The sequence below is a fragment of the Sycon ciliatum genome, chromosome 5 (assembly GCF_964019385.1).
Source record: "Sycon ciliatum chromosome 5, ocSycCili1.1, whole genome shotgun sequence".
NCBI classification, from domain to species: Eukaryota; Metazoa; Porifera; class Calcarea; order Leucosolenida; family Sycettidae; genus Sycon; species Sycon ciliatum.
In genome coordinates this window covers 23836568-23849218 of record NC_088647.1, presented here as the reverse complement: position 1 = coordinate 23849218, position 12651 = coordinate 23836568, and the positions used below count along the sequence as shown (strand labels likewise).

The following is a 12651-nucleotide window of genomic DNA, read 5'->3' as shown; positions in this document are numbered from 1 at the left end:
TGTTACGTTCCTGGTTGGAGGTACAATGTACGTTACTACTAGTACACTGCTAGTATTTACTAGTATTTAAATTGATTTTTATAGTTTACTGCATTCAAAGTAAAAGTGGGGAGGCTTCCTGCAGTTTCATAAACAGTTAAGTAGTAGAGTCCACACGCTCTCTTCCATTAACACTGCAACTCATTTCACAATAATCATTCCAACGTTTCGGCAAATTGCCTTCATCAGGTTCACAATTCATACAGGAGTTTGCTTGCTGACGTGCAATTCATTTTGCCTGTACAAGAGACTTTCCTACTGTACTGGTTACTGCTAAAACTAGTACACTACACAAGTTTCACAGTACAGTACTAGCAAGCACATACACACACTGTACTACACCTACCTGCCATTAGCGAATGTACCGACGTCTCCTGGTCCGCCGGTACGCCGTGCAGGTAGCGCTGTGATATGGCACGGTGGATCTCATCGTGAGCCAGCTTCAGATGGCTATCACTGCAATGCAGCAGAAGAAATGTTACGCATATTACGTGCTTGGATGTGGTGATCAGCCTTCACTGAAGTATGCTCAACTTTAACATGAGCCGCAAATGAAACAGCTACTAGTACCAGGAGTGCTATTTACTATCAGTAGATTTCTTGTTGTTTGTTGCCAGGTGCTGAAGTAGAATGCACTACGAATGTTAGCTTTACAGCAATGTGGCAATGCGAGTGAGTGCCAATTGAAGCCTATAAATACTGAAATTCATTTTATTTAGGAGAAGAAAACGAAATTACAGGGCAATGAGCTCTCCTCTCTATCTGTTACACATGCACACACACACACACGCACACATACACACACACACACACACACACACACACACACACACACACACACACACACACACACATACACACACACACACACACACAGACTCACCTATCCTGCGCCGTCGGCTGAAGCAACACCTGAACGCTGCGCAGCAAGTGCGAGACACTGGACGGCGGCAACAAGCGACTGGGCTCTTTAACCAGCTGTGCAGCCAACGCTGCTGCTTTGTCCACTGAACAGCCACGAGCGGCCTCCTTCTTGGCGGCAAAGCGGGATACTTTCTGCATCGGGGCATCGCCAATCACTACTGCACACATGGTGAGCAGGTCTTGAACTTCGCTCTCCAGCAGGCCATCGCGAGTGCTGGCCAGAAGAAGCATCATGTGACGCATGGCCGTTTCGCCGTGGTCGCTCTCCAGGCGCTGCAGCACGCCCTGCAGCAGCTGGGGAATGCTGCTGGGCATGTCCTTGATGTACTGGTTGACCTGTGACCGGGGACAAGACAACAATTGAAGACAGTAAAACATCGTTAAGAAGAACACTAATAGGACAAAATTTCCCTTTAAGAAGAACTAGTATCCATAACTGTATTGGATAAATCACGGAGTATTCACTGGGTATAACATATGGATAAGAAGAACTCTTGTTCTTGCGAATAAATACAATCAGTCCGCTACTGTTCGTCCTAAAGAGGTTTGACTGCAAAATAGTAGATGCTCACAACCCAACATACATGTAGAAGGTGGAACGAGATGTTAGAAGGCTCTGCCCACCGGGTATTAGGCACTGTGTGAGCAGTGGCAGTCCGGGCGTTGTCGCCACTCGCCTATTCGCACATGTTTCAAGACAGCCTCTTGAATGTGCCTGTGCACGTGTATCGAGTTTTGAATTCTTGCCCGCAATACCGGGTATTGAGCACTGTGTGAGCAGTGGCAGTTCGGGTATTAAACACTGTGTGAGCAGTGGAAGTCTGGCATATGGGTAGTACTGGAACACTACCAGTACAAGCAGCACTTCACATAGGCAACATCAACAAGAGAGCGTTATTTCCTCTCAAGCAACATGCCTGCATACCTTCTCAAAGATGCCAAACACGCGTAGCTCCGCGCAGGCCAGGTTCAAGTAGAATGGACTGGTGGACTCCTTCTTGGTCACTAGCAGCTTCATCTGCAGTGTGTCAGCAGAGAACACAGAGATGATCAGTTACCACTTTTACCCCAAACACATGCACACACACACACACACACACACACACACACGCACGCACGCACACACACACACACACACAACACACACACACACACACATGCATGCACACATAAACATGCACAAGTGCACTACTTTAAAAGAAGTATAAACGACGCATGCAGAAACAGTGCTTGCCCCCCCCCCCCCCCCCCCCCCGATGCACATATAATGCCCCTCCGGATGTACATGCATGACAGGACGCACAAAGCTCGGCCACACTAACACCAACAGATGGCTCTAGCTCTGACCTGGTTGTTGAACGGCGACTCGTCCAGCTTCTTACGGTGCAGTGCCAGCGATGATCGCACCACGTCCATCTTCTCAGGCATGTTGAGGCCACTCACTAGAATGGTATCGAGCAGACCAGAACGTCCGCTGACGGCCGATGCCACTTTGCCATTCCTGACAACGGTCAGCATGAAGATGACACCCTGGTCACATGTGTACAAATACAGAGAACAAACATTAACAAAGCAGTGCTGAAACTATTAAAAACCTGTCTAGAGAGACCAGACCTCCGTAAATAGTGGGGCATTGTGGGTACCAGTACTAGGTAAGCCATATCCCTGGCACATGTACGAACACAGAGAACAAACGTGAACTAAAGCTGTGCTGAAAATAAGTCAAATAACCTGTCTGGGGAGATCAGCCCTCTGTAAACGGTGGCGAACTGCAGGTACCGGTACGTCATTTTCACACAGTTCCCTGTGTAAAATGATGTGCCGTAAAAACATCGAGCCCGATTGCAAAGTAGCGCATGTCACATCATCGAAGCAGAGACTGAGAGTCTTCCCCTACCTTGGGCATTGGGTCAGGCAACCACTGCAGCGACTGAGCCTGATACGCACTGTCCATGACGTCCACGCCATCGATGGCAATCAGCAGGCGAGAACCGGCCTGGCATGCTGCCGTCGCGTCCTTCAGCACCTTTGGAAACGCAGCCAGCAGCTCTCTGTAGCAACAGCAGTCAACAGGTGGCAATAGCATTTCCAAGATAATATCAGACTTTGTCACATTACGTACATGTATCTAAGCATACAACTCAGGTTGATCTCCACAACATCGGACATGATTCGATGCCACGATCCTGAACAATGGACTCTTGAATTGAGCAAGCTACACACACGGGCACACACACACGGGCACACACACACACGGGCACACACACGGGCACACAGAAGCCCGGAGTACACACATGTACATGGAAGCACTTCGTCCTGACCCTTAGTGCTCTGAATGCCAACACATGACTTACTGTGGCTCCTCAGGAATGTCGCCGGACAGCTTGCAGCGTGCCTGCACCTCACGGCAGATGCGTGTGAGAACGTGCGGCAGATAGGTAGAGCCAGGGGCGGCGCCGCAGTAGTGTGCAACCACGATGATGTTCGGTACGGTCTTCGTGATCTCGCTCAGCACCGATGACTGCCACGGACAACAGCAGACACAAAAAAACAAAAAAACAAAAAAAAACAGGTTGATCGTCAAGAGCAAGGCATGGGAATGCTAGGGTGTGTTGGTGTGTGTGTGTGGGGGGGGGGGGGGGGGGGCGAGTGTGCATGCATGTGTGTGAGCGAGCGTGCATGTGTGCATGTACGTGAGCTCGTGCATGTACGTGAGCTTGTGTATGTGTGCATGCTGTGTGTGGCAAGCGGAACCGCGTTACCTCAGCTGGTTCAAATGGATCATGTCAGCGACCTAACACAACACCATCCAACTCTATAATAATAATAATAATAATAAACTCTGGAGAACATTCTTCATGACCATGGTTATGTAAAGAAACATATGATCCCCCCCCCCCCCCCTCACACACATTCACACACATACACGCGTGCACGCACGCACGCACACACCACCACAGTGCATCACTTTCCGACTTACCACTAGCGTAGACTTGCCCGCACCGGCATCGCCCTGGACGAGCAGCAGGCCGCCGCTCTGTGCTTTCTTGACGGCCGCAATGGCCTGCTTGTTCAGGTTAGTGCGCGGCAAGTGAGCGATCAGCCGGTGCTCGGCAAACGCAGCGTGAAGAACACGCTCGGACGCAAACCAGTCCACTTCATCCTGTGCAGCAACAGCAACAGGGATGAGCAACAGCAACAGCAGCAGCAGAGGCAAGATGCATGAGCAGCAGCATACCAAACATTAGCATGCGGGAATAGTACACGGCAAGAGCGTGCCAAAAAGAAAACAACCTAGTCATAACCAATCCTGATGGTTTTTGAAAGCACCTGTGATGCTGCCGTGATGCGACGCTTCAGTAAGGGAAGGTTCAACTTCAAGCCCTGAATGAAATGAATGACTACACATACAGACAACCTTGTGACTAGCAATCTCGACTATAACAGCAACTTGCGAATAACAACAACACTATCTTCAGACCTAGTAACCACTGCACACTCACGACAACAATTTATTATGCTCCGTCGAGGGTTGCTATTCACGGGTTTGACTGTATACTCGGAGGTTGATTGTATACTCCTTTAAAAGATACATACGGCAACAGCAAAAGTGATAACATTGGAGGAAGGCTAGAACGGAGAGTCCCAGAGCATTGTAGAGAAACATCCTAGCGCAGACGCCGGTCAATCCACACAAGAGCTGTACCTCTTCGGGGAATGTGCGCTTGATAGCATTCCACAGCTGTTCCAGCACGCGCTGACCGAAGGCCTCCAGGCCGACCACCATCGGCTTGCCATCGGCCACACCGCCCCAGCGACAGGAATACCTGAACATTGAAAGATAACACACAAACTATGTATTACATGCACATACAGGATAACCTGTGTTTACCGGACTCTGTGCCATGCGGAATCCTGCATCGACCGGACAAATCGTGATGTACGGTCAACTTCGCTAATAACGACTGCGGATATAACGACAACTCGCGAATAACGACAGGATTTCCATGCCAGAGCAAAGTCCCATCCAACTGTAATACATACGAGACTTCGGGTATAACGACACTTTGTGAATAACAACACTTTTCTGATGCCCCGCCGAGTGTCGTTATAAGCGAAGTTGACTGTACCGGCGTGCCGTGGATTGAACTTGCAGCCCTGGATCAAGCGGAATCCTGTCATATCAGGACGGATTCCGCTGCACCAAGCGTCCGGTTAGGGCAAGTTTTTACCGTACACGTGAATACAAGCCCAAATCTAGCTCAGCCGAACTACTGTAAGACATGTTATTATAACGAGTCGCAAATTTAACGATTGTCCAAAATTCATAGGTTAACGAGAAGATATGTTAACGATCTTGCAGTATTCTGCCATATCCACACACAGCATATATGAAGCAGTACGGCCTCAACGGATCTTTATAACGAAGAAATGTCATCCGTTAAAACGTTAGATTTGCTTCCTCGTTATATATACATGTCTTACAGTACATCATCAACTGCCGGAGATCTTGCAGGAAAACCAAACTACTGAGCACATGCGGGAACACCCAACAATACACCAAACATACCACTTGAGTTGAAACAAAGGGGCATTTACAAAATAAAATAGAGCGACAACAACAACATCACAGTGGAAGCACTCACTCTGCAACTTCCAGGCCACTGCGGCGAACGCGGCTCTTCAGATCAGTCATCCTCACCCAGGCATTCTCCGACTCAGAGGCAAAGTCATTGCGCACACCCCAAGGTATATCCCTGGTGGTAAGAGCAATGATAAGCAACAGATGCAAACATCATTAATCAAGCACCAAGATCATTTACATGACATAATAGGCCACCCACACACTGCACAGTAGATTTTTTGCTTTTTGTTTTACACAAGAAAAAATATTTTACTCATTTGAGAGAGGAATGATATGTCGGCTTAGCTGTCGAGAGAGAGAGGGAGAGAGAGAGAGAGAGAGAGAGAGAGAGAGAGAGAGAGAGAGAGAGAGAGAGAAAGAGAGAGAGAGAGAAAGAGAGAGAGAGAGAGAGAGAGAGAGAGAGAGAGTCACGGAAGGTAAACGAGGACAAGTAGTGAAAAAAACTGCCATATATTCAATTGGCTCTGGGACCCAGTAGACAGCCGCACACGCCACACTTGAGGGCAGCACTGGCTTTCTATTAGCAATAAATATGAATATACAAGGCCATCGTGTCACTCCAAACCTTTTGTAGAGACAGGAAGGGGGATCAATGTTTCTTTAGAAACACCCAGACAACGCCAGGGTGTTGTAGAGACAGGAAGGGGGATCAATGTTTCTTTAGAAACACCCAGACAACGCCAGAGTGGCTGTATTCGGGCCAAAACAGAGCCAAACCGTTTAAAAAGGACAACGGGGACGGGTGTGCGTAATCTTACTTGACAAGTGCTGGGTCGCGGATATGAAAGAATGCCTTGCCCTGGGCGCCGCTTGGATCGATCAAGGCTGCGTGCTGCATCTCGAGTTCGGTCACGGAGCGGCCGCTGGGATACTCGTCAATCTGAGGCAGAAATCCAGAAGAAGAAGATACAAAGGGACAATATCATCAGAAAAAAAAGGTTTGTTTCTGCTTCAAAGTACATGTACAGGCGTCCCTCCTTAATCCAGCACTTTATACACCAGCACCCTCGATAAACCAGCACAATTTCCAGTAGCCAAAATGTCCTTTTCATGCATATTGCAGCAGTAAATCCGATTTGTTAATCCAGCAAACTCCCAAATCCAGCAGATTTCCGTGGCACAAATGGTGCCGGATTATAGACTGTACTAATACAGGCATAGACATGATTAGCCCTATTATTACCGCTCGCCCTACTTTCGAAGGTCGACTTGTACCATTTATATGATAAGCATTTCCGTTTCTGACACAACGATCGGCTTGCGACGTCACCCTAGTTGGAATCTTACTGTTTCGTTCTCTCGGTAAACAGAGCGTTCTATCGTCGAAATGATATCAAACTGCCGGTGTTTTGGTGCTGGGCACGAGCACTGATGGATTTAGCGTAAACGGTAAATGTCTATTATCATCTCCTGCATTTCCGCTTTGACAATGCATGTAATCACTCCTAGCCACAAAAAAAGACCCAATTATACTCTAGCTCGCGCAGATAGCAATCTCCCTCCTAACTTGCCGCACTGGAGTATAATCCGCACCCAGCTGTTTTGTAACGGATACAGACATCTACGCTGTATATCACGGTTCATTTGACCATCGTAATTCGTAGTAAAAGCCGCACCGACTTTTTTTGGGTGAAATACGAGTGTTAACAGTATACGGCAGAAAATACGTTACAGTCAGACCTCGCTTAACCGCACACATCTGTTTTCCACAAAAACATCCGGATAGGCGAGGTAACCGGATAACTGAACACACTGTATATGCATGTGGCATGTCAAAAGCAGTGACATCGTACATACATGTAGACAGGTCCTATGCAGTACAACTAGCGTGCCCAGTATGTAAAACAAGCGAGAAAAATGACAAGTGCATGCAACTGAGTGCTGTCCGCATACACCCAGCAGGTCAAGGACCTCATTTGCTTGTACAACTCCCTGACACTAGCTTCTCCAAGCGCTAGCCAGCCACATGCAACCGGATACGACGAAGTACACATTTTAACCAGTTTGTACACAAAATCTTGCACCGGTATGCGGATCGCTAGGTCCGGTTATGTTGTATGCATAACATATGCTGCACATCGGTAACCAGCGATTTTCTTCCGGATGGCGAGGGATCCGGATAAACGAGGTCTGACTGTACCTACCCAGTCAAACTCCGCTCCGGGCGGCGGGTGATAGGTACCGGGACACCAGCCATAGCGTTCGCCAAGCAGGCCGACAAAGAAGTTACACTTGGACACCTCCGTCAGGCATACATCCAACGATCTGCACAGACAGGAAACCAGGATTCACACACACAGTCGCATAAATCTTCAGAGAAACTGGTGTGCAGACGTGTTGCAGAAACCACTAGCATAATATATTAGGAGAGAGCCAAGCCCGCTCCACATGCCAATTTCTACCGTCATCTGCAGCCCAAATCACAAGTACATGTACGAGAGACAGCCCAATGCTGTAGACGGCTAGTCGTTTCGGCCATCTAGGCCTCATCAGTACCGCTAAGTCAAAAACTACCGGCCATGGCACGAAGGTGGCACCACAGATATTTAAAAGATAGATCGTCGTTCTAGCGCCAGAGTCATTTACTACATAAATGATACTAGCATACTTCGATACGGAGCAACATCTGTGCCCCTGACAATGGCCGTATTGTGGAAGTGGACGTCCTGTTTTACTGTACATGAACTACCCATTCTCTCACTTGTTGGACTGAGACTCCTTCTCCGTCACGCCCCAGCGCAGGTCCACCTCGAAGACGTTGACGCGTCGGCCGCGGGCCCGAGCGCGCAGCTCCGGGAAGACGTAGCGCGTCAGCAGGTCGCGCTCGCCGTGCATGTCGCGGAACGTCGACGACAGGAAGACGCGCGCCGTGCGCCACAGCTGAGCCGGTTGGGCCGCTGCTGCATCGTCGGTATCCATGTCTTCCTCCTCACCGGTGTCCATTCCCTCTGCCTTGTTGGCACTGCCGCCGCCACTTGCAGTAGGGTCTGAAACCAAAAATGCAAACAAACATGGATATAGTGAAGTTGTTGTAGCTTCAGCCAACCACCCAACCACCCAACCAGTGCAACATCTACACACTCCACAACTACTGTACTGTACTGTACTGTACTGTACTGTACTGTACTGTACTGTACTGTACTGTACTGTACTGTACTGTACTGTACTGTACTGTACTGTACTGTACTGTACTGTACTGTACTGTACTGTACTGTACTGTACGCAGCACTGCCGTTCAGCTAATAGTACTAACAGTACATGCTGCATCATCGCAATTCGTAATCGATACTGGGAATAGATTGTGTTCCAATGAGTTTCAATGAAGACCCAGTGCTGACAAAGCACTACTAGTATACTTATCAGCTCCAAACCATCAAATGTTTTTTTTCCCCAATCAACCAATTGCCATCCCGCACCCACCACACACGTACATACGCACGCACGCACACACACACAAACACACACACACAAACATACACACACACACACGCACACACACACACGCACACACACACACACACACACACACACACACCAAACACACACACATACACACCAAACACACACACACACACACAGTGACACACCGCACCGACTGACCTGCTTTCAGAGACTGCGTGACAGCGGCGACAACAGCTGCCTGGTTGGCCGCTTTGAGACTGTACGCCACATCGATATGCTCGACGTGAGTGAGCTGTGCACCGGAACCGCGATCGGCTATGAACCGCAACACCTGGTCACTGAAGCCGGAGATGAAGATGTCGTTGGGGTGACTGGACATGTTGCTGGAAAAGCTGGAGAAGGAGGAGCAGGACATGGCAATCAAACGAAATTAGTTCCATGCACACAGTCTGTAACACACACACACACACGCAGTGCAGGGAAAACATGAAAGTAACATACCTCCAACGGCCAGAACATCTGAAGTTTCGGCCAAGGCACTGCAAAGGTGAGGTCAAATGGCTGACCGCTATGTGTATAGCGCGTAGCATGTGCAGGATCGTCACAAATACCCAATACGCAAGTTAAAAACTTGTATATACAATGAAGCACACAAGTACGCACACACACATGTACACACACGCGTGAACACACACACACACATACGCACGTACACACACACGTACACACACACACATGCGTGCGCGCGCGCGCGCGGGCACACACGACAGCAGGTATTTCCTATCGGCTACAGTACATACTCTGGCTTGGAGCCACTCAGGTCGACATTGACATAGAGCAAGTTGGGATTGACTACTTGGCGGTACCGTGCCAAGAACGGTTGCATGTCTGCCTCACACTCATTGCCATCCGACAGAATAAGGATATTGTCGATCTGAGTGAACGTCAAGAAAAGGCGACAGTGAACGACAAACCATCAGCGCACAAACTTAGTTTTAAAAACACACAGCCATCTCACACACTCCCACGGGTTCTCTCCTGTACTGCGGCAAACTGCGTTGCAAGAACGCCGACAAGAGAATTTGATACCCTCTACGACTCTGCCCAACACTTGGACACCATCACAGAAGGGTAGCAAACATAGTGTTACCGGTATACTATCACAGCACATGCAAAACTCTCGCAAACGGACTGTACGTATCCGACAGCACACGCAACACATCATCCTTTGGTGCTTGGGTATATGGCACCAATGCCAATGGAATGCGACGTTGATGTGTCGTGACTGTCGTCCCAGGGTGCTCCACCACAGAGGCAATGACCATACTACGGTGGTGCTCGATGAAATTCGGGCATTGTAAGTCAACTAGCAGTGGGCACTGCACAGGTGCAGGGTGCTAGCTTATTTACGAGCCCAGACTATATCGAGCAGCAGTGTGGTGACAGTAAACAACCCTTGGTACAGACATGTAGATGGGTTATGTGGAGTTGGAACAAACATGGCGGGCATCGTGTGACCCATGCATGCAGGGATTGACTGGAGTTGGAAGCAACATGGCCACCCTGTATGGTCATGTGATAGGTGTGAAACAGGTCTAGACATGTACAAGAATCACAGAGCACTGGTACCGGCAGCCAGTACACAACCAGAGAGAGAGAGAGAGAGAGAGAGAGAGAGAGAGAGAGAGAGAGAGAGAGAGAGAGAGAGAGAGAGAGAGAGAGAGAGAGAGAGAGAGAGAGAGAGAGAGAGAGAGAGAGAGAGAGAGAGAGAGAGAGAGAGAGAGAGAGAGAGAGAGAGAGAGAGAGAGAGAGAGAGAGAGAGAGAGAGAGAGAGAGAGAGAGAGAGAGAGAGAGAGAGAGAGAGAGAGAGAGAGAGAGAGAGAGAGAGAGAGAGAGAGAGAGAGAGAGAGAGAGAGAGTGTGCGTGCGTGCGTGTGAACACCAGCAAGCAAGGCATAGCATAATTTATCAGTGTTGTTGTTGTAGCTAGCACAGCACAATGCACTGACCTGCTTCTCATAGTACACGTAGTCCATGAGCATGTCGATCGGGAAGATCACCTCCTCCGCATACGGGTTCTGTAGAACACACAAACGCACACACACACAAACGTACACACACACGTACACACACACGTACACACACAAACACAAACACACACCCACACAGTACTAACTGTACTTGCTCACTGCCAAAACTGGTCAAGTGGGCCTCCCCTTGGCAAGGAGAGAGAGAGGTTCAAAAGGAATCTTGGAAGATTACTCAATTGGCGATTGATTGAACCGTCCAACGACCCCGACCCCCCCCCCCCCCCAACACACACACACACGCCCGAGATCACCCAAACTCTCCTGGACCACGATCAAGTTCTAGTCTGAGCCTCGGTACCGCACTCACCAGCGACGAGAACTTGTTACAGAGCACGCTAACGCTCTCGAGCAGATTGTCCGTGATGATGTCCTCCGTGGAGCCAGCGGCGTTCCACTCGAACAAACCGAAGACGTGCAGGCGGCTAAACTCACACGCCGAGTGACACATGAGCGCCAGCAGGTACGCGACTTCAATGACCTGGCGCAAGCACAAGAACACCAGGAAAACAAGCACCGCATCGTTCAAGATGAGCGTTGAGAATGAGTGAGAATCGTTACCTTTGTACACGTAAACCAGTCAATTTTTGGAAATCGTTATACATTTATTTAGGCAACTTCACTTCTCAACTCCAAACTCCAAAAACGGTCTCTTCACCGCGATTTAAAAAAATTGAATCGCAGCGAAGAGACCGTTTTTGGAAATTGGAGTTGAGAAATGAAGTTTCCTAAATGTGCAAATGGCTGTGTTGGTTTGCGGACAATTAGAATCGTTATATTTGCGGCTCGTTAGAATAATGGCTTCTACAGTATGTCGGTATCACAAGAATGCAATGCGTGTTGCACTGCATCCGTGCCACTCGGACGGTTGTAACCCCGGACCACAACAATAGACGGACAAATCCTACATCAATGAAGTACACGGACTGATGAGATTTCTCCACAAAAAAACAGCAGCCTATCCACTTACATGTAGATGTAGAGTAAAACCTGTGACTAAAGACCACCCCTGGGGGCCAGAGAAAGCGGTCTTTAGTGGCAGGTGGTCCTTAGTTAGAGGTTTGCACCGCACAAGCATATCTGAATGTGAGACCGTCCGTGCCTGGCAAAGTGGTCTGTAGTACCAGGCTGCTCGCTAGTCACGGTGGTCTTTAGTTACAGGTTGCACTGTACATGCATGGACATTGGTGAGTAGTGACGGGTTGTGTGCATGGAGTATAAAGCTGATGGTATACCAGTAGAACAGTGTTAATGTCAAAGTACCGAGGCTCACCTCTCTCGGCTTGCCAAGGCCCTTGGCCGAAGTGCACGTCCCCTGCATGAGGCCGTTCACCAGGACGAGAGTGCGGCCGCGGATCGGCGCCACGTTGTGCTTGGTGGCCAGGCGAACGGCCTCGTCCAGAGCCTTGCGATAGCGAGACACCAGCGGCTCCATCACGCCCATCGGAATGATTGGCCGCGTTGTGAGCCTGCATGCCGGGGAAAAAACAATATAAAACAAAAAAATTCACGGTTCGCGCGAGACTCGGCTGGAGGTCTTCCGCATCCGTGGGAA

At 49.1% G+C, this 12651-nt stretch overlaps 1 protein-coding gene across 1 annotated transcript in view; it reads right to left on the bottom strand.

The window, feature by feature from the left end:
- LOC135818108 (telomerase protein component 1-like) overlaps positions 1-12651 on the bottom strand; it is a 42477-nt gene that overhangs the window by 20117 nt on the left and 9709 nt on the right. The window contains exons 11-27 of the mRNA XM_065331435.1: positions 12370-12565; positions 11407-11577; positions 11019-11087; positions 9811-9944; positions 9209-9402; positions 8310-8595; positions 7753-7873; positions 6367-6488; positions 5610-5720; positions 4670-4790; positions 3944-4126; positions 3318-3484; positions 2861-3014; positions 2311-2493; positions 1889-1981; positions 923-1299; positions 386-495 (exon numbers count right to left, since the gene is read on the bottom strand). Of these exons, the coding sequence (XP_065187507.1) occupies positions 386-495; positions 923-1299; positions 1889-1981; positions 2311-2493; positions 2861-3014; positions 3318-3484; positions 3944-4126; positions 4670-4790; positions 5610-5720; positions 6367-6488; positions 7753-7873; positions 8310-8595; positions 9209-9402; positions 9811-9944; positions 11019-11087; positions 11407-11577; positions 12370-12565 (2792 nt within the window). The remainder of the gene's footprint in view (positions 1-385; positions 496-922; positions 1300-1888; positions 1982-2310; positions 2494-2860; positions 3015-3317; positions 3485-3943; positions 4127-4669; positions 4791-5609; positions 5721-6366; positions 6489-7752; positions 7874-8309; positions 8596-9208; positions 9403-9810; positions 9945-11018; positions 11088-11406; positions 11578-12369; positions 12566-12651) is intronic.